General features: G+C 42.1%; 3 protein-coding genes across 14 annotated transcripts in view; all 3 read right to left on the reverse strand.

Moving 5' to 3' along the window:
* Nucleotides 1-5034: 5034 nt before the first annotated feature.
* On the reverse strand, nt 5035-8333 carry LOC132972308 (cytochrome c oxidase subunit 8B, mitochondrial). The gene is made up of 2 exons (XM_061035059.1): nt 8117-8333; nt 5035-5318 (listed from the first exon to the last, which is right to left on the reverse strand). Exons 1-2 carry the CDS (start codon nt 8222-8224, stop codon nt 5223-5225), a joined length of 204 nt encoding a protein of 67 aa, XP_060891042.1. The 5' UTR covers nt 8225-8333; the 3' UTR covers nt 5035-5222.
* Nucleotides 8334-8666: 333 nt separating this feature from the next.
* On the reverse strand, nt 8667-12764 carry LOC132972309 (oocyte zinc finger protein XlCOF20-like). Of its 2 annotated transcripts, XM_061035061.1 has the most exons (3): nt 12479-12764; nt 10483-11073; nt 10192-10376 (listed from the first exon to the last, which is right to left on the reverse strand). In XM_061035061.1, exons 1-3 carry the CDS (start codon nt 12648-12650, stop codon nt 10339-10341), a joined length of 801 nt encoding a protein of 266 aa, XP_060891044.1. In that variant the 5' UTR covers nt 12651-12764; the 3' UTR covers nt 10192-10338. The 2 variants fall into 2 exon arrangements, with proteins under 2 accessions (XP_060891043.1, XP_060891044.1); XM_061035060.1 differs by having other exon boundaries at nt 8667-11073.
* Nucleotides 12765-17216: 4452 nt separating this feature from the next.
* LOC132973511 (NACHT, LRR and PYD domains-containing protein 14-like) overlaps nt 17217-20871 on the reverse strand; it is a 273451-nt gene continuing 269796 nt past the window's right edge. For all 11 annotated transcript variants that reach the window (XM_061037001.1, XM_061037004.1, XM_061037003.1 and 8 more), the window contains one exon: nt 17217-17925. In XM_061037001.1, the coding sequence (XP_060892984.1) occupies nt 17910-17925 (16 nt within the window). In that variant the 3' untranslated portion in view covers nt 17217-17909. The remainder of the gene's footprint in view (nt 17926-20871) is intronic.

The raw sequence follows: 20871 nt of genomic DNA on the forward strand, positions 1-20871 counted from the left end.
GGGGGGAGGTAGACCGTCCATCAGCAATCCGGTGGGGTGGGGAGGGGAGGGGAGGGGGTGTGTGTGTGGGGGGGGTTGTTCTGGCAGGCCGCCAACCGACGATCTTGAGGAACCTAGGAGAGCTCAAGAGCTCCCAGGAAAGTAGGTGGTTAGTGACTGAGATTTATAGATAGATACATGCAGTAATATGATGTACTGTATATGCACAGAGAGAGAGAGAGAGAGAGAGAGAGAGAGAGAGAGAGAGAGAGAGAGAGAGAGGAGCTCAGGGTGCCAGTTCCCCCGGTAGTCTAAGCCTATAGCAGCATAACTAAGAGCTGGTCTACATCAGCACCAGCCCTAACTATAAGATTTATCAAAAAGGAAAGTTTTAAGTCTATTCTTAAAAATACAGATGGGAATGGGAAGGAAACTGAGCCAAATCCCATCTTTTATTGATACAGGTGACTCTCACTGAACCACATGACATTGATGAGTATCTAAATTCTTTATAAACAAAGTAGAAACATTGAGAGATGAAATGTCATGAGGTGGCATGAGGTGAGAGTGACACAGCTCATTAATGGTAACCACGCCCTTAAGTTTGAATTAAACAAAGTAAATATAAAACTAGTGGAACAACAGTTATCATCTAAAAACACTAACAAACCAGCCGGGCGTTTAGCAGGACCCGTTTACGCCATCTTTAACACCAGTGGAGCAAAGAGTGTCTTTCCCTCAGCATGGAAGAGGTTAAAGTTCTCCCTTTACAAAACAAACACAGCAGAAGAATTCAGTGGTGAAAACTGTAGACCAACCAGTCTGCGTCCAATGCTTAGTGAACTGCTGGAAAAGATTGTTTGTGAACAAAAACAGTGTTTCCTTAAAGGGGACAGATGATGAACAATCCTCTTCTACAGTGTTGTTGAACATATATCTGTGTAACCTGAGAGTCTACTGACCCACAACATGTGAAATAAACCATCCAGTCCTTTGTTTGTGGTCTGCATAAGTCTTACAACACAGAGAAAAATGCTCTGTTTCAAATGTGCTCTCCTTGTGATGTCACTTTGGTGCCCGAGGCGAGATTAGGATTTGACGCCCCTCATTGTCATTTTCCATTTCGCTACTTGAAGCACAGTTGCAGATGGTTGCGAGTTTCATTCACCATAAAGTCTGGAATATAAGTCGCACCTTGTTTTTGAAGGTCACTCAGAGAGAAGATAAAGTTTAAACTGACTTCCTGCGAGATGATTTCTATTGTGTTCAGTGACGTCAACAACGAGCCGTTTCTGCGTCGCTCCATTCAGAGGCGCTGAGGTGGACCCAAAAAATGCATACTGAATGACCACGAAATAATCGGATACAGCCAAGGTTTATACAATATTTCGTCACGGGTGTGGGAAAACAAGGAGGTGGACCCAAGTGCAGAATAAACTAATAAAACTATTTCTTAAAAATAAAAAGGCAAAAACTAAAACTTTCTATCAAAATGTCCAAATTGAGAAAATCCAAAAACTGATAAGCACTGAGAAACACTGACACTCCAACAAACAACACTACAACTTACAACAATGAACTGACAACAGGAACACAGAGACTAAATAGACACAGAGGTAATCAAACACAGGTGAAGACAATGAGGACAATCAACATGGAGGGAAACACACAGAGGCAGAAACACAAGACAAGAAACACTGAGGACAATACGTCATGAAACACAAGATACACAGAACTCAAGAATGTAACATAACCACTAGAACAAAGAAACACACGGATAAGAAACTACAAAATAAAAAAGGAAACACAAAAGTATAAAACTCAAAAACACACAAGGGAAACAAGCAACACTCGGATGGACAGAAGAAATGAAAACATGGAAACCTAAACGCTGAAATACAAAACTAAATGAAATCATGACATATTTAAGATCGAGAGTTTTGCATCCTCCACACCCCTCCCTGCCTGGAAGGCAAACTGAAGTGGATCAAGGTTACCCTCCACTGTTCAGAGAACAAGGTTCTTCTGAGCTGCCTCGGACTAGTGATCTTTGGAATAGGCACCACTGTGGAAGATTTCCAGATGGCAGGAATAAAGTGACATCTGGAAGACGTGCTGGAGAACACGACTAAGCTGGTCAGCACAGTGACGTAATGTGCGTCCACAAACTTGATCAGGACCGGGGGGGCCTTCCTCATGTTAATGTTTTTAAGATGATCTCTAAGATGATACCAACCATGGTATCGGTTGCCAAGTGATTGTAATTGGACAGACCTTGTAGATATTTCTTGTTTTCTTTTTGAGTAAAGGGGGAAGTGAAAATAAGATTTATTCTGTCCCCTGCTCCGTTCCGTACATGGATTAGGAAAAAAAAGAAGTGAAAAACAGTGTTCACAGAAAACGTGTTTTGACGTGTGGAACAAATCAAAAAGTGAAATGAAATGAAACTTACAGTTAGTCCAGAACAGAGCTGCAAGACGGGGACAGAAGAGCTCATTAAAATGCACTGAACGTTAGGTCGGTCATAGGTGACAGAAAGGACGATCATTTCTCCGCTTTGCTTTTTTAGAAATATTTCAACGTCTGAAATGACAAATATTTTGTGGAATCGATTGTTTTTTTTAGCAGTGATTATTTCAATATGTGCAGAGTGTTTTTTCAGACCCGGAAACAGGCAGGGACCAGATCAACCCTGAGTTCAGATCATCAAGTCTAGCTGTTTTCCTATCGGTGTCTTCAAACTCTTTGGTCTATTCTTCAGAGACAGGATCCAGGAGACCAATCAAAAAACTGAATACAGGAGCTTCATTCATCTTTACAGAATCTCAAAGCAGTGAGTTTTCCAGCTGGAGAAAAAAGAGTGCGACACATTATTTATTATTTTGCTGGGTGTGTGATGATGAACTTCTTCCCGCCCCCTTTGTACAATCTGATCTGTTACTTTTAGGCAATCATGTTTCTGTTGTTAAATCCTAACAAAAGTTTTGCTGTCGTTGAATCTACTGTAACTGCCAAGGAGGTATGACTATAGCCCCGCCTCTCCTTCTCATTGGCTCAGGAAACAACCCTGCTGTCAATCTGATTGATAATCATTACCCTCTCACCCCTCCTTAATGCCGGTGAGACACAACACATGCACTACCTTCTGTTAAAGGGAAACTCTGTGAATGTTTGGGGTCATTCAAAGGTCGCCCCCTGCTGGTTAAAGAGGGCAGGGGATCGTGTGGGCCTGCAGAGAAAACGAGCACGCTCACATTTGGAATCAGCAGATCTCATTCAGCGGCTGCTTCCTTCAGAGAGCTCATTCGGCCTTTTGACTTTTCTGTTGTTGAAAGATCAGAAAGAGTTGTGCAATTGTTGAATTTGTTTTAACCATAGATGTTCTTTTTCTTTTATTATCATTTAATCTTTTTATCATTTCATTCATATGTCATATAGTCGCTACGACTTTTGGTTTTTGGCTTTTATATTTCCTGTCAACCCTACACACACCCTGCGGTGCCTATGCACCTGTGAGGTCGGGATAAGTGTGCCATACTTTGAGCAAAACCACATACGAGCTCGTAGGTGTATAGCGTTTCTGCATATCTGCCTGGTTCACGGTCTTCAAGCTAAAACCACATCTGAACTTAGTATCACCTGTGTTACCTTGTATGATTTGACATTAAAACCACATATAAACTTAGTATCACCTGTGTTACCTTGTATGATTTGACATTAAAACCACATCTGAACTTAGTATCACCTGTGTTACCTTGTATGATTTGACATTAAAACCACATCTGAACTTGGTATCACCTGTGTTACCTTGTATGATTTGACATTAAAACCACATATAAACTTGGTATCACCTGTGGATGTATCACGTTTCTGTGAATCTGCATTGTTGAGGTTTTACAGAATCTTGAAAAAAGAGACCGTCTGGCTATAAACACGTTGTGGAAAAGCTGATCGGGGTTCTTTTTGACTTTTCTAAAGGACTCCACATCACTCTGACTTTTGAATCCCATTTTGGGACGATCTTTTAAAACCTCAAGTGTCTACACTCTCGGGTTTAGACTTTGGTCTTTGTGTTTGACTTTTACTTTTTACATTTTTATATTTTTACTTTTATTGTTTTGTATTTGCATTTGGAATATGGTTTGAAGTTTTTTTTTAATAAAATTTCGGAAACTTTTTGTTTTCTCATTTATGTTTTCATAAATGAGAAATGTAGCACAAGTCATCCGTCATCATCAAAACTGTTTATTTTTGCACTCAGAACAATCCTGATCTCAGGGGGATGGCCGACTACGTCTCACTGCCAAAATCATAGATGAAAAATCTTGAAGTTATTTATATACGTTTCTCACTTTTTAATGCCATGTTCTTTTGAGTTTTGATAAGGTTAATGCAATGCTGAAACAGGCCACTAGAGGGCGCAACATCCGGCACCCTGAGGAGGCAAACCCTGCAGAATGAAACCTGCAGCAGAGCTGAAATATTTCCTCTCTGTTTGTCCCATGGGACACTTTGCTCCGTGATGCCTTTGTGTTGCTGATGAAGAGGAGGTCAGTAGAAATTAGACAATGATTTCTGTTCCTTTTCATGTTTCTTCTAGTCGTGTATTTTAGTTCATTTTGGTTTGTAAGAAAACTCTTAACGACGGTCAGGAGCTGAGAAGAAGACATGAAGAAGAACAGAATGAGACTCCAGCCACAGAGGTGATTACCGTGAGATCAGAGGATTAAACTTTAATCTGTGTTGTGTCTGTCAGAAGAAAGTGACCTGCAGATGAACCCTGAGAGGAAACACTGACTGATGTTTGTGTTTATCTGAGGATTCACTCCCACCGGATCTTATCTTACTGCTGGTTTAATAACTGTTACTAACTCCTGCATAAGAGAGGGGCGGGGCTTACATCCTGGTGATCCTATAGGCTGTCAGATGGACGGAGAAACATTTATAAAAGGACGCCTAAAGATGGATTCATGGACTCATGGATCCTGAAAGCGTTCTCAAACTGCAGCTCCTGTGGGACTCATCATTGCATTAAAGTAAGGAGCACACATTGAGTTTATATTCATACTGAATCAGGTTTTATTGGTAAGAGGTTTATAGGTGCACAGACGAACATGGTCACGGGTCAGAAGTGCAGGAACAACATCTCGTCTCAGCAGCTGAAGGAGTGAGAGACGTGGCGAGTGGAGGGACGGCTGACTGGCTGGAATGATTCCTCCTCCTCTCTTCTTCTTCTTCTTCTTCTACTGCTTCTTCTTGTAGTCCTCCAGGTGCGACAGGATCCAGCCGGAGGGACCCAGGATGGTCACAAACATGACTGTCAGAGCAATGGCCTGCTCCTGAGGGACACAAAGACAGACGCTTTGATTTTTATCACAAAGCAGCAAACATCCTGAATCAAATGCAGTGATTTCCAAAGAATTGAAGGAATAAATCGTCTTTTAGTGCTTCCACACTGGCAGAAAGAAAAAGAGAGAGAGAGAGAGAGAGAGAGAGAGAGAGAAAACTCTGAAACTGAAGTGTTCTCAGTCTGAGCATCATGTGATCACTCAAACATCTGAATGTTTCTCTCTTCACTCAGAGTTTCTCCTCCAGCCTCCTCGTATTTATTCTGCAGAAAGTCAGAGTGATCTGATGTGAGAACACAGCAGGATATAATCAGGAGAATTCACCTGGAGCCAGTGGGAGGGGCCAGTGGGAGGGGGTGGTAACCTTTATTCCCTGTGATTGCTGCACGACCATAGACCGTCTGCACGCCACCTCTACCATCTCCATGCTCTAATCAACCTGCTGCTGCATGTTTCCTGTTCTCCAGTTTGTTCTTCTCCTCTCTTTAGTTCACTTTGAGATTCTCTTCAACTACACATTGATACAAACACACATATTCTCATTAAATCATCGTATAGAGGACTCTGATGCTTTGTCCGCTACTTCCTGTTTACGTCATGTCTTACCTAGGAGACCCCCCCCCCATGTCAATGTGGACACACACCTTTAGGATTTCCCACAGATTCACGCTGTACCAGGGCGGTGGAGCTGGCAGGGGGCGTAACCTTTTCTCTTCTAATTTAGAGGTTATATACTAATATTAGGTTTGTTTAAATATTAACTGTGCTTGATCTCACACACACACACACACACACTCACACACACACACACACACACACACACACACACACACACACACACACACACACACACACACACACACACACTAATTTATTCAGTCATAAAGTGTTTTATATCAATTCAAATCTTAACATTACTGTGTTGTCTTTTTTATCCTACGACAATTTTAAATATTTTCCTCTTATGTATTTATTTTAATATCTTGTTGCTTTTATGTGTCGTATTTTATTTTATTTTATTTTTATATATATATTTTTTTTATTCTTATTGGTGTGCATTAGTCTCTCAATGATTTTATAAACTACTTTTTGTCAACAACTTTTCTGCACTCTTGTTAAGCACTTTGAACTACAATTTAATTTGTCTGAAAGGTGCTATATAAATAAAGTTTTTATTTTTGGGCTTTTTGTGCTTTTAATGGATAGACAGGACAGTGGATTGAGTCGGAAATCAGGGAGAGAGAGTGGGGAATGACATGCGGGAAAGAAGCCACAGGTGGGAAGCAAACCCGGGCCGCCCACTTGGAGGACCACAGCCTCCATACATGGGGCGCGCACCAACCACTGCACCACCAGCGCCCCTACATAAATAAAGTTTGATTGATTGATCTGTTTTTTTTAGAATGGGTGTGTATGTGACTTCCTGTGCTTCTGCAGCCAGCCTCTAGTGGACACTCGAGGTACTGCAGGATGCTGCTTGACACAAACAGACTCGTTCCACACATTCCCTGAGTACATTTTTCTGTGTGAAGTCCGGTGAGCATGTTTGTCTTCTCTGCACTTTTGATTAAGTCGAGTACCGACGTCGCACAGATTTGAAAGTAACAGAAACAGTCCTGATAGAGTCGTCTGTCTTTCCCACGCCGTCCTGCCTCCTGAGATCGCCCCCCCCTCCTCTCATCGCAAATCTGAACAAGCATGTCAGGAAGATTTCAGGGACCGTCTGCCTGGAGTGCAAATGTGTATGAAAGGGAATATTTGTGTACTCAATGAGAAATGCCCTGTGCTGATAACAACACACAGCATCTTTATTATAGAGATGATTCGTCCACAACATTCACATTGAGAAGGATTCTGCACCTGTTGACTTCCTGACCACACCTGTAGCTGTCTGTTTAACTCAGGGAAAGTGAAACGTTCTGAACGTGACTGCTGTGAGTCTGAGCTCAAATGTTCTGAGGTATTAATAAGTTATTCTCTCATGAAGTGGGTCAAACACAGGCCGTGTGTGTTATTTATAGACTGAATAATAAAGTTATTAATCCACCCTGTTTATTATCGTCTGTGTCGATGTAATGTTTCATTATAAATCTGTGTGTGTGTGTGTGTGTGTGTGTGTGTGTGACCCTGATCAACATGAAGGTCGATCAACAGGACGCCATGCGTTCACCAAATGACGACGCATTAACCCTCTCTCTCTCTCTCTCTCTCTCACACACACACACACACACACACACACACACTTCATAGCCTATAAACCGAGGCCTTAGCTGTGCTAAACATTTAGTAAAATTAATGCAAATTCAGCTGGATGTATTTTCAGGGTACAGTCTGACTGTTGTGTGCGTGAGCTCTGTGTGTCTGTGTGTGTGTTTGTGCGTGAGTGTGTGTGTGTGTGTGTGTGTGTGTGTGTGTGTGTGTGTGTGTGCGTGCGTGAGTGTGTGCGTACGTGTTAGAATAAGGCGGAATAATGGCGAGATGCTGACGCACTTTGCCCAAAGTGTTCAAAGTAAACCCGTTTTAGGGACGAGACGACGTTAAGCATTAAGTAAGAATATGAAAGATGAAAACACGGATGACGCAGCAGACTGTGAAGTTTGACGCAGTTAAAGAAAGTGAGGGTGCAGCAGCAGCTGAAGCAGGAGGAGGATTACGCACCGTCATGTGAGGCCACATGAGGACACGGAGAGGTAAGGGGGACATGTTTCCAGATAGGATGAAGATCTGCGGACTCCTGCAGGATGAGAGGACCCCCCCACATGAGGACAGCACAGTGCACACGGACTCACCCCTGCAGTAATGTTGTGTTTGGCGGGTTTGGACGCCACGTTGGCCACAGGGACCAGCTGAGTCCGGAGCGCGCTCCTCAGGAGCCTGGAGGCGGCGGGCAGAGACATACCGACGGAGAGAGAGAGAGACAGGCAGCAGGGGTAATGTTAATGATCCTCTACTGGCTGCACTGTACGGGGTTATGTACAGGACACGCGCAAAATGTGCATGCGTACGTGCGTGCGTAATGGCGTGTGTGTGAGTGTGTACGACAGAGGGAAGAGGGGGGGGGGGGGGGATCACGTTGACAGCCCTCAGGCAGCGTCGGAATTTAATTGGCCGTCTCACCTCCGGATATCTGACACCGTGACCGAAGAGCGCGGGTCCTGTCCTCATATCACCCCTCGTGCACTCCTGTAAACATGTTATTCTTGCACTGTGCACGAGCCGAACGGACGCACACGTTCCTGATTTCCAGAAACACATCTATCTTTAATGTTAGTTTGTATTTATTCCTCTTTAAAGTAACTGAATACATGAACATGATTTTAAAATAAAACAAAACCTGAAGATGTTTATAGACGAGTCAAAGTTTAATTCATTGTTATTGTTTCATTTAAACAGCAGCAGAGTTTTTATGGATGTCACACAAACTTTGAGTCGTCATGATACCAGGATTGTAAACTTCCAGTAGATGAGGTGTTGCCATGTGCACAGGTACAGGACAGAACAGGTGCACTGGGATGGTTGAACTTTTCTCTTACAGTCAGCTCCAACATGTTGCAGATGAATTTGCACAATTTAGACAGTGTGACGGAGTTTACCTGCAGTTTTGTCATGGACTCATATTTCTCTACAAGAACCTTTCCAAGTATTAATCATTAAAGGAGCAGTATGTAACTCTGACCCCTAGTGTTTAAAACGGGTACTGCAGTCTAAATTCTAAACATCATAGAGCGCTGTCTCTCCCCCCCCCCCTCCTCTCTAGAGTGGATGCTCACACAGGTCACCATGTGGTGGACTCTGAAGCTTCAGTGTTTATCCAGCTCTGCATGGGTCTGTAAACCTTTCTGTGTTCTAACCTCTCTCCATTTTTCAAAAGCATCTCCAATATTGATCCTAGTTTGAGCACGTTTCTGCTCGTGGAGCTTATTAGAAACATGCAGAGGCTTTTTAGGTCGGGTACAATCACTTCTATCTGAACCACTTCTGACCACCTGATAACTGTTCTCATATCTGGCACCACAGATCTGTCTCATTGTCTTGTTTTGGCCTTGGCGTCTGAATGTTTTTCTAGGTAAAAGCTGCTCAAAATCTATTTCCCCAAGAGGCATAAACAAAGTTAATTAGAAGGAAACTCTTGGAGGTCATTGCTCTCAGAGAACGACCTCGGACTCCTTCTCTCAGGCAGGATCCAAAGGAAAATGTATTTAGGTGCAAAGGTCTTAAGATTCCTCCGAGTCAAACAGGTACAGATTTACACTCCTGCTCACAGAGAGTCTTCACCCATTGGTTAATGACAGTGAGAGAAAAGCAGGGAGTTAACAGAACTGTGACACTCATAACATCCCATCGCAAGTGTGATCATATTTACAACATATACACCTTTTTAACAAGACGACAACTGTTTCTCCATGGAGACTTTAAAGACAACATTATAGAAAACACGAGCGGCTCAATCAGTCCATGAGGTTCACCTGTGTGGAGTGTAGAAGGCCTCTCTTCTCAGCAGTTTGTTCACAATGTCTCCTCCCCCGGTCTGATAAGTTATTGTCCTCACCGCCTCAGCTCCAGCTCTCAGCCTGTCGATAGGTTGACTGAAAGAGTTACCATAGTAACAGGCGGTCTCATTTGTCCCTGTTGCAATAAAGATATCAACTAGCCCTTTGGTTGCTCTCTTTGCACTTTCACTGCACACCTCCTCGCACTAACCCATCGTGGTCTGAGCTCTTCACTGATTTCATTGCGATGTTTTGTATTTTTTGTTGTGTCGTCTGATTGTTGAACTTTTATTCTAATTCAGACAGAACGGCGATGTCGTCCTTGTGTTTGTTGTCTTCTGTGTGCTCCTGCTGCAAATCAGGATTGTCATCCTTGTGGGACAGTAACGAGTCTGAATGACTCAAAGGTGTACCTGTATGAGTTTGAAGGTGTCTATTCAACTCTGGTCTCCGATAGAATCTTTTCCCACAGGTGCTGCAGGGGTAAGGCCGCTCACCTGTGTGTGTTCTCATGTGGTTTCTCATTTCACTGCTACGTCTGAACGATCGGCCACATGTCCTGCAAGTAAACGGCTTTTCATTTGTATGGATTAAAATGTGACTGTTCAGGTGTGATATCTGACTGAATCTTCTCCCACAGGTGTTGCAGGTGTAAGGCTTCTCACCCGTGTGTGTTCTCATGTGGACCGTCAAGTCGTGGTTATCCCTGAACGATTTCCCGCATGTTTTGCAAGACAACGTTTTTTCCCCTGTGTGGACTTGAAAGTGTTTTTTTAAGACTGATAACTGACAGAAGCTTTTCCCACAGGTGCTGCATAAGAAAGGCCGCTCACCTGTGTGTTTTCTCATGTGGAATTTTAACGAGTGGCTTGAATAGAAATCTTTCCCACATGTTTTGCATAAAAATTGACTTTTTGATTTGCTAGTTGATTCCGAGTCTCCGAGCTCGCTGCCTTTGGGATCTTGATTCTCAGCATCCTGAGAGTTGTGAGAAAGGAGCTGGTGTTTATTTAGTAGTTGTTCTTCACTGTGGTCTCTCTCCTCATGAGTAAGAGTCATCATGGATGTGTCAGTCTCCTGCTTCAGTACGAGCTGCTCTCCCTCCTGACTGCTGCAGAGTCCCTCCTGCTCCTCTTTAACCTGTGGAGCCTCTGGATCCTCTTGGTCCGGACTGGAGTTCCTCTCCTGGGTACAGAGCTGCTGGTCAGGCAGAACCTCCTTCTCCTCCTCCTTACACACAAATTGTTTTGGGAGATCTGGAGGAACATGAAACAAAACCATTAAGATGTCATGGTATTACCAGTGGTGTAGTGCACAGTATACCTCTCAATCAAAGTCTACACAGTATTCAGTAGTATGCTGTATCTATCCCTAGGAGGGCAGAGGGCCGCCCGCCCCACTCTGTCTCTAATTGGCTGGTACGCATTGTTGTCTTTGTCGGTTGGTTGGGTAAGAATATCAAGAGTAGACGGGTCACTCTTTCACTCCCTTTCCATCACCTTGTCTCCCTCATTATGTGAAAATGAATCACTCAAAGAAAACGGTGAAACACTGTTCAGAAAGTAAACCTTGTAGAGTCCTGGTTTGTTTAAAAAAAGAAAATAAACCAAAATTCAAGACAACAGGTGAGCAGCGGAGGTGGGCAGAGGGACTCTAGCTGAATTTGTTGCCTCCAGCGTGCACGGCTAGAAAAAAAAAAAAGACCTGCAAACCACCTGCCTGCTCTGTTGGAAAGTAAACAGAAACAGGGAGGTGGACTTCCTGAGTCACCCTGCACAGGTGTGACAGGTGACTTGGCAGAGGCACATGAAGCAAAGCTAGTAAAGTAGTAACAGAGGCTGTTATAGCTCACAGACTGTAAATGACATGTGTATAATGTTAGATATACAGTCTACAGTTTCTGTGTGTGTGTGTGTGTAAACATCCAGAACAGGGAAAACATTTTAAAGTGAAGTCGCTTATTTGAATATGTTCAACATAACTGATGACTTGAATTGTAAAATCCAATGTGTCATGTAACCTGTTACAACAGAAGGTAATCTGAGTACACTCCTGCATTGCTCTGTAACACATCACCTCTAACACTGCTCAGGAATGAGGAGACGTAAAGGCATGAAGGTGTTTCAGTCTGAAGTCTGTCAACATTAAAAAGATCAGATCTGCTCCTCTTCTGAGCTTTATGTTGACTTCATAACAATCTCTACTCCTTTAAGTGGAGCAGCAGAAGAGTGTCAGTGTGTAAAAACAAAAGGCTCATTTATTAGCTGAACTAAATCTGCAGGAGTTTTCCATGTCACTGATTACAACAGAGGCCGATTAGGACGGGACCCTTCAAACATTTAGGGACTAATTAAGAGTATACTCACTTCTTCAGGCACCACTTTGCATCACCAGACCATTAAAAATATTAACAACAGAATATGAAGAAGATACATTAGAGGGATTCAAATAGTTCAGTCGGAATTTGAGGTCACTGATGGCGTTTATGTTTTATTAAAGGAGAAAATAACAAATATGCTAATGTCACGACTTAATGGTTAGGCTTAGAAATCAGTTTTTTTAAATGTTCCCACCACTCCGCTGCTTTAGTAACACCACTGGGAACAAAACTAATCAAACATCTCTGTATATTCATTTAAAATAATGTAGTTAACTCCTCACGTGCTCTGTGTAAGATGATGTGAGGTTTCCAAACGATATCCAGCAGTCTGCGCTGACGATCGATCTCTTCCTCGTACTCCACGATAGTTCTTTTAAAAACTACAAAAATGTCTTCCGCAGCAGCCGTTAGTCGCTGGTTGATAAACTCTCTCAGACTCTCAGCTGAACACATTGTTGTGGTTTTATTAAACTTTAAAAAAAAGATGATCTAGGACAACAGGAAAGTCTGAGAGGAGATGTAGCAGCGTTCAGATCTGGTGCTCTCGCTGTTTACTTCCGCTGTGTGTCACACTATAAAGTATCCTACCGACGGTGGAGGTGCGGCATCCTTTTGTTCCGCTTTCTGTGGATTTATTTTGTTCAAAACATGTTTTTATTATCAGAAACAAGATGTAAAAAACGTCTCTTTATTAAAAAACTAGATTATATTGTACAGTGAGTTACTATGGTTACAGATAGACAGAAAGTGTGTTATTAAGGTTAGCCTACAGGGACAGTGAGTTACATAGATACTTTATTGATACCGAGGGAAATTCTATAATTACTAAAGTTACAGGGACAGACTGTTACCATGGTAACATGAACAGTGAGTTACTAAGGTTACAGGGACAGTGAGTTACTATGGTTACAGGGACTGTTACTATGGTAACCGGGACATGCTGTGTCTGTCTGGAATATGCTCCAATGTGCTTTTTTTTGTCCACAATGAAATGAATGAATGAAACCTTTATTGCCCCTAGGGGGAATTTGCCTTGCACAGAGAGCTAAAAAACACAATACAAGCAAAAATGTACAGGACAGCACATAAGAACAAATAAAAACACACTAAAGCATCACATGATTCAATGAGTGATTTCAGCAAGTTAAATAAAGTGCAGAGTGCCGAGTTCGTCCTGTATAATCAGTTCTTATTAAGCAGCTGAATACTGCGCGGTACAAAGGATGCAATGCCTCTTTTAGTCCTCATCCTGGGCATTCTGTACCTGCGCCCTGAATTCAAGAGTTCATACTCTGACCAAAGGGGGTGCAGAGGGTCTGCTGTGATCTGACCGGTCTGTCAGGAAAGAAATGCTGTACATTTGATTCCCAGTTATCTCGCTGCCTAGTTTAACAACCTTGTCCAGTTTGTTCTTATTTTGTAAGGACAGTGCTCCTCCCCAACACTGAATACAAAAGGTCAGCACACTTTCAATAAAAGTCTTGTAAAATAATTTCAGCATAGTGCTGTCAACATTAAAATTTCTTAGTTTCCTCAAAAAATAGAGGCGCTGTTGAGCCTTTGCATACCTTGCTTTGTGTTGGTGTTCCATGTCAGTTTGTTGTCAATTATTGTGCCAAGATACTTATACTCTGGTACAATATCACATTTTTGTGTCCTTCATCTTCACAGGGGAGAGAGATGACTGTCTTCTAAAATCAATAATAATTTCTTTGGTTTTGTATTTAAAATCAATGAGTTATCAGAGCACCAGTTGTAAAAGTTGTCTAGCTCAGCTCTGTGATTGGTCTCATCGTCATTTAAAAGACCTATCAGAGCAACATCATCTGCATACTTAATTCATTTACAGTTGTCATGATGACTTGTACAGTCATTGGTGTACAAAGTAAACAACAAAGGTGAGAGGACACACCCTTGTGGTACCCCAGTGTGAGTGCTGATTACTGAAGAGTTTTTCAACAAACTGCTGCCTTTCAGAAAGGACGTTATGAATCCACCTAATGAGGGTGTGGTTAACTCCCATACTACACAGCTTCACAGCCAATAGTTGTATCTGGACAGTGTTAAAGGCAGAAGAGAAATCAGCAAACAGTATACGCACATAAGATGATGGTGTTTATAAACTTGGTTAAGAAATGCAGCCGTTGCATCCTCAACACCGCTCTTTGCTCGATATGCAAATTGTAGAGGATCCATTTGACTGATTGTTTCAGACCTCAAGTGAGATAAAACGATGCGCTCAAAACATTTCATGACAACTGAGGTCAGAGCAATGGGTCTAAAATCATTGAATTCAGAGGGGCTTGTCTTTTTTGGTAAAGGGATAATTTTATGATTTTTTTTGATTTTGGGATTAATTGTGAATTTAAGGGAGCTTGGAAAAGTTGTGTGAACACAGGACCTAACTGCTTACAGCATTTTTTAAGTGTATCACCGTCTAACCCATCTGGGCCGATGGATTTCCTCACATTAATCTTGGAAAAGGCAAACTGCACTTCCTCAGTTGTTATTTGAATAGGAGTGCCATGTTTTCTCCAGTCTGCCTCAGGCTCCAATGGGGATTGACTATCAGTCTCATATCGTGCGAAGAAGTTGTTCATGTCATTGGCAAATTCAGTTGTATATGAAGCATTATTCTGTTGGGAGTTCAAGCCAATCATTGTTTTAATTCCACGCCAAGCCTCCCTTCCTTTATTGTCTGTAAGTAGTTGCTCAACTCTAGTTTTGTATTCCCTTTTTGCTTCGTTAACTTTCATTTGTATATCTCTTTGTATTAGTTTCCCTTCATGTCTGTCATTTATTCTAAAAGCTTGTTCTTTTTTATCTCAGCTGTAATCCAGGGTTTAGTGTTTGCATATGTTTTTGTTTGTAGGGATCACATTAAACTTCATTAAATTCAAACACTTCCCAGTCGGTACATTCAAAACAGCCTTGTAAAGCAAGTACACCGTCATCATCCCACACGTTCACAGATCTTGATTTTGGTTTTCCAGTTTTCAATTTTTGTCTATATGATGGTAGCAGAAACACAGTATCGTGGTCAGATGCACGTATTGGTGACTTCCTGGTTGCCTTGTAGCCTGCTTTAATATTGCCATAGCAGAGATCGATGGTTTTTGTTCCTCTAGTGTGGCACTTCACATGTTGCTGGTAATGTGGCAGCACTGATGTTAACGAAGAGCCATTAAAGTCACCCAATATCATTTTTGGTGCATCAGTAGATATTCCTTCCAGATTCTGAACATGCTGGTAAATTGTCTCACCGGCCGATTTATAGTTTGCATCTGGGGGGACATAAACCAATGTCACGAAAATCTGTCCAAATTCCCGTGGTCAGTACGTTGGCCTGAGTGAAACTGAGAGGAGCTCGATATCGGCTGTGTTTACTGTGTGCCTCACGACGTAGTTTTTGCACCATTTGCTGTTTACGTACAAGCAGACGCCCCCTCCAATTGTCTTCCCCGTAGACTGTCCTCTCTGTCCACGCGTATCGGTGTTCGTTATCGACTGAAGCGTTCAGCCACGTCTCAGAAAAGCAGAGAAGACAACTGTCTCTGTACTCATACAGATGTTGCACAGAGGCATGAAGTTCGTCGATGTTGTTTCTCAGAGATCTCACATTGGATAAGATTATTGTTGGGAGCGGAGGTTTTGATCCCCTTGCCCGAATGCGACGCCGGATTCCCCCCCGTGCACCCCGGCTCCTAACGTGTGTCGGGGGCCGGGATTACTCCGCTGTCCGCAGGCATTCAACCGGGAAGTCAGGTGTCGGCATCCAGGGCTGACAGGGCGCTCGCTGAGCCAGGTGTAGGAGCTCCTCCCTCCCGTAGGTAATGAATGACTCAATGCTTGTTAAAAGTTTAAAAATAATCCATGAAAACAGCAGCAATGGTCCTGATTTACAGATGATGGCAGACATCCTCAATCACCACACTGATGCCACGTTAAAAAACATTAAGATAGACTGGAAAACGTTAAAACAAACACTTACAATCAGACAAACACGGAGCTCTCGTGTGCGTGTCAGCCGCAGAGCAGCGCCAAGCATGCTTGAACTAAAATAATGACATGAATTATATACTGAACTAAAGCCTATATTTACTGTGTCATCCAAAACTTCGGGTCGGCTTCATGAATTAAATCATGAGGAATTAACTTTTCCTCGATGGGACCTGGAGCCTGATGAACATCTGAAAACAAACGACTCAAGAGGACAAAAACATAAACATCAGAAAATAACACCAACTTCATGTTTGAGTCAAATTAAGTTTAATATCAAAGAAGAAGATTAATGTACAGCCTTAATAAACCCTAACCCCTAACCCTAACCCTAACCCGACTGTGATATTTAATAAACAGAAGTTATTGATGTTTTTTTTTATGCAACATGGCCGTCGTATAAGAGGCGGTTTGGAAGCAGTGAAACTTTGTGTTGACATGGTGTCAGTTATTTAAAAAGTAAATCACTTGTAGAATATAGAGACATTATTTGAGTGAATTATCAAGAGTAACACACATGAACAACATGACAGAAAGATCACTGTGTCTGGGTTTACACCAAGAGCAGAAACACCAGCCCATCTTAAAACACGGGGTTAATTAGATCAGACGAGGAACTCGTAGAGAAAGTGTTGAAGAAATGTGGAGAACATGTTCCCTCTAAAGTGAAGAAGAGTCCAAGTATTCAGTTACAAACTACAGAGACACTCAAAGAAAGCTCAACTTCCTTCACACTTCACTTCATTACAGAAGTCCAGTCAAAGATTTTTTTCTGCCTTTGGATTGCTCCACACTCCTGTCCACTAGGGGGCAGTGATTACAAAAAGAGACATTAAACTTGAATATGAAATATAAAGACATAAGAACAAATAAAAGAGCTGGCATCATCTATCTTTCTTTGTGTTTCCTGACACAGAAATAATGTCTTCAGATCGATCAGTCTGGGAGAAAACTGTGGAAACATTGAATTATTATTCAAATAAAACCCTCCACAGATTGAATTAATTTCTATTTAAAATCCTGAGATAATAAAAACAGAAGGTTCAAACATCAAAGTGTAATAAACATCAGAAGTTAAAAATAAAGATAGTTTGATAACGTGTCCGTTGTTACCCTGACATGATGAATGAATATCAATGATTGAGTCTGCATGTTATTCAGCTCTTTTTATATCATCTCATATTACATCAAATATTCAGGTGCTGACTCTGCACCTGGATCCAGACATCCTGTTTGTAGTTCTTTTAAAAACTCAGTGAAGCCTCCTCTTTGTTTTGATCCAACAAAGAGACGACTGATTTATTATCAGACGACCAACGACTCGTGGTTAAAAGCACAACTTCACACTTTAACTTGCACAGGTGGAATCAACTTCTACTGTTATCTGTGAATATGAGTCAATGAATAACCTGCACCACTACACATGTCCACAGGGTGGCGCTGCAACAGAAACATTTATATCCAAATCAAAGAGTTCATCTTCGGTCGTTGAGTCATGAAGCAGTTTAAATTCAGAATATGAGAATAGAAAAATGTCCGAGGTCATGGTCCTGTGTGTGACGGTGGAGCTGATCTCAGAGCAGCTCAGACTGCAGCACTGAGAGTCATCTGCGCTGTGATTGGTCCGTCAGTCTCCCAGTAACACAGCCCAGTTAAAGACTCACCAACACACCAGCTGCTGCTTCCAGCTCTGTGATCGACAGGATCCTCTCTTTAAAGACTCACCAACCTGTTGATATAAAAAGAGATAAATGAGAGATTAGACTCTGAGAGAGACTTCATGATTATTCTGATCATATAATATCATCGTTATCAGGATTATTCTGATTATCAGTGATACAGAACATCCAGTATGAAGAGCAGCAGGGACTTCAGTCCTGCTCAGAAGTGAAGTGGGCGTGTAAAGTAGCACGCCACCTTTCAGCTCTCGTGGTCACTCGTGTTGGTGACTTGAAGCTTAAAGGGACAGAGAGTCCTTGAAGGCATCATCATGTCAGAGACAGTTGAGTGATGTGTTTACAGAGAGTCCTTGAAGGCATCATCATGTCAGAGACAGTTGAGTGATGTGTTTACTGAGAGTCCTTGAAGGCATCATCATGTCAGAGACAGTTGAGTGATGCGTTTACTGAGAGTCCTTGAAGGCATCATCATGTCACAGACAGTTGAGTGACGTGTTTACCGAGAGTCCTTGAAGGCATCAGCATGTCAGAGACAGTTGAGTGATGAGTCCTTGAAGGCATCATCATGTCAGAGACAGTTGAGTGATGTGTTTACTGAGAGTCTTTGAAGGCATCATCATGTCAGAGACAGTTGAGTGATGTGTTTACCGAGAGTCCTTGAAGGCATCATCATGTCAGAGACAGTTGAGTGATGTGTTTACTGAGAGTCCTTGAAGGCATCATCATGTCAGAGACAGTTGAGTGATGTGTTTACAGAGAGTCCTTGAAGGCATCATCATGTCAGAGACAGTTGAGTGATGTGTTTACTGAGAGTCCTTGAAGGCATCATCATGTCAGAGACAGTTGAGTGATGTGTTTACTGAGAGTCCTTGAAGGCATCATCATGTCACAGACAGTTGAGTGACGTGTTTACCGAGAGTCCTTGAAGGCATCAGCATGTCAGAGACAGTTGAGTGATGAGTCCTTGAAGGCATCATCATGTCAGAGACAGTTGAGTGATGTGTTTACTGAGAGTCCTTGAAGGCATCATCATGTCAGAGACAGTTGAGTGTTGTGTTTACCGAGAGTCCTTGAAGGCATCATCATGTCAGAGACAGTTGAGTGATGTGTTTACTGAGAGTCCTTGAAGGCATCATCATGTCAGAGACAGTTGAGTGATGTGTTTACTGAGAGTCCTTGAAGGCATCATCATCATGTCACAGACAGTTGAGTGATGTGTTTACTGAGAGTCCTTGAAGGCATCATCATCATGTCACAGACAGTTGAGGGATGTGTTTACTGAGAGTCCTTGAAGGCATCATCATCATGTCACAGACAGTTGAGTGATGTGTTTACTGAGAGTCCTTGAAGGCATCATCATGTCAGAGATAGTTGAGTGATGTGTTTACTGAGAGTCCTTGAAGGCATCATCATGTCACAGACAGTTGAGTGATGTGTTTACTGAGAGTCCTTGAAGGCATCATCATCATGTCACAGACAGTTGAGTGATGTGTTTACTGTTGATTCATGTAAACTGTGTTTAAATCTAGCAGCAGCAGTTTCTGATTTTCTCGGCCTTTTGGGACAGAAATAACAGCAGACATTAAACACACTTTAAAGAGTTATTTCCACCTGGATGAACTGCAGTGTCTCACAGGTGTGCTGTGTGTAATCTGTCCCTGTGTGTGTTACGAGCCTTGTGGAAGAACAATGTGAACCTGTCTGTGTCTGTGCATCTCACCATCTTACTAATGGAGCCTTTAAATAGCATGGAAATACTGCACCATGACTTTAGAGCAGGTTTTTGTTGGTCCATGGTGCAGCTGCTTTCTGCCCCCTGAGACAGCAACGCCCCACCAACACACCTGAGCACAGGTCATGTTAAGACCTGAACACACTCAGGGGAAAGAGGAAGTGCTGATTCAACGTTTACTGATGTAAAGGTTCAAGTGATTTATCTCAAGTGTCCTCACAGGGAAATGAAAAAGTGTCCCTCTGAAGAACATTTCTTTGTTTGGTGCAGAGTTAACAGAACTTCACGTCATATTTCAGAGATCATTAAACTGAATTTATTCTGACTTCAAATAACAGAAAAATAACAAACATTAACTTTGCTCTAATCAGTTTGATGAAGAATGTCTAACTGCTCTCAATCTGAATGGCTACTCCTCATGTCTCTTATTTTTCGTCGCTTGAACCGGAAGTCGTTCTGTGCCGCCATGTTGATGGACGTCTCAGGTCTCTTATTTTCAGCACAGAGGATCGAGGAAACTTGAGACCAGCCTTCCAGGAAGTCTTTTTACGGACAGACACGCCCCCTTATCAAATATCTTTTTATTTGTAGTTTCAATGTTCTACCTCTAGATTCTGTGTGTAAGCATGCTCAGAGCTGTGCTTATATTTACACACATTTCTAAGTAAAAGAACAAGTTGATAAATTCCACTCTTTGTGTGGGAATGTTCTTACACACTCATTACTCACAGATCCGTGCTCACACACTGTTGATAGATGAGCACCCTGGACTTTTCTCCTTTCCTCTAGGTGTATTGTTTTTTTTTTAAAGCACTTTTGTAGTAATTTGTTTGTGTATTTAGTCACTTCTAACTTCTCATCTGCCTTGGTATGATGTTTACATTTTGATGATTAACTTTCTTTGTTTAAATGTGTAACCTTTTTACTAAACCATGTGACTACTACTGATCATGTGACTGGCTGTAAACCGTTAAAGGAAGTAGCTTGGCTGCCATTTTGTAGCTGCCCTGATGAAGGCCTGTATGGCTGAAACATGTTGGCATGTTTTTATGAATCTGTAGCCCTGATGAATTAAAGGCTTTTTATGCTGAACCCTCTGAGTGCCTCAGACTTCTTCAAAAACTTCTAAGTTGGATCCCCGCACGAAAGAGCACCAGAGGAACTAATTACCAAAATAATTTACAACACCCATGCAGCACTCCATGCATCTGCTTTTTGACTGGAAATATTGTATTTTCAAATTCAAAAACATTTCAAGGTTTTT

This window comes from Labrus mixtus, chromosome 4 (genome assembly GCF_963584025.1).
Source record: "Labrus mixtus chromosome 4, fLabMix1.1, whole genome shotgun sequence".
NCBI classification, from domain to species: domain Eukaryota; kingdom Metazoa; phylum Chordata; class Actinopteri; order Labriformes; family Labridae; genus Labrus; species Labrus mixtus.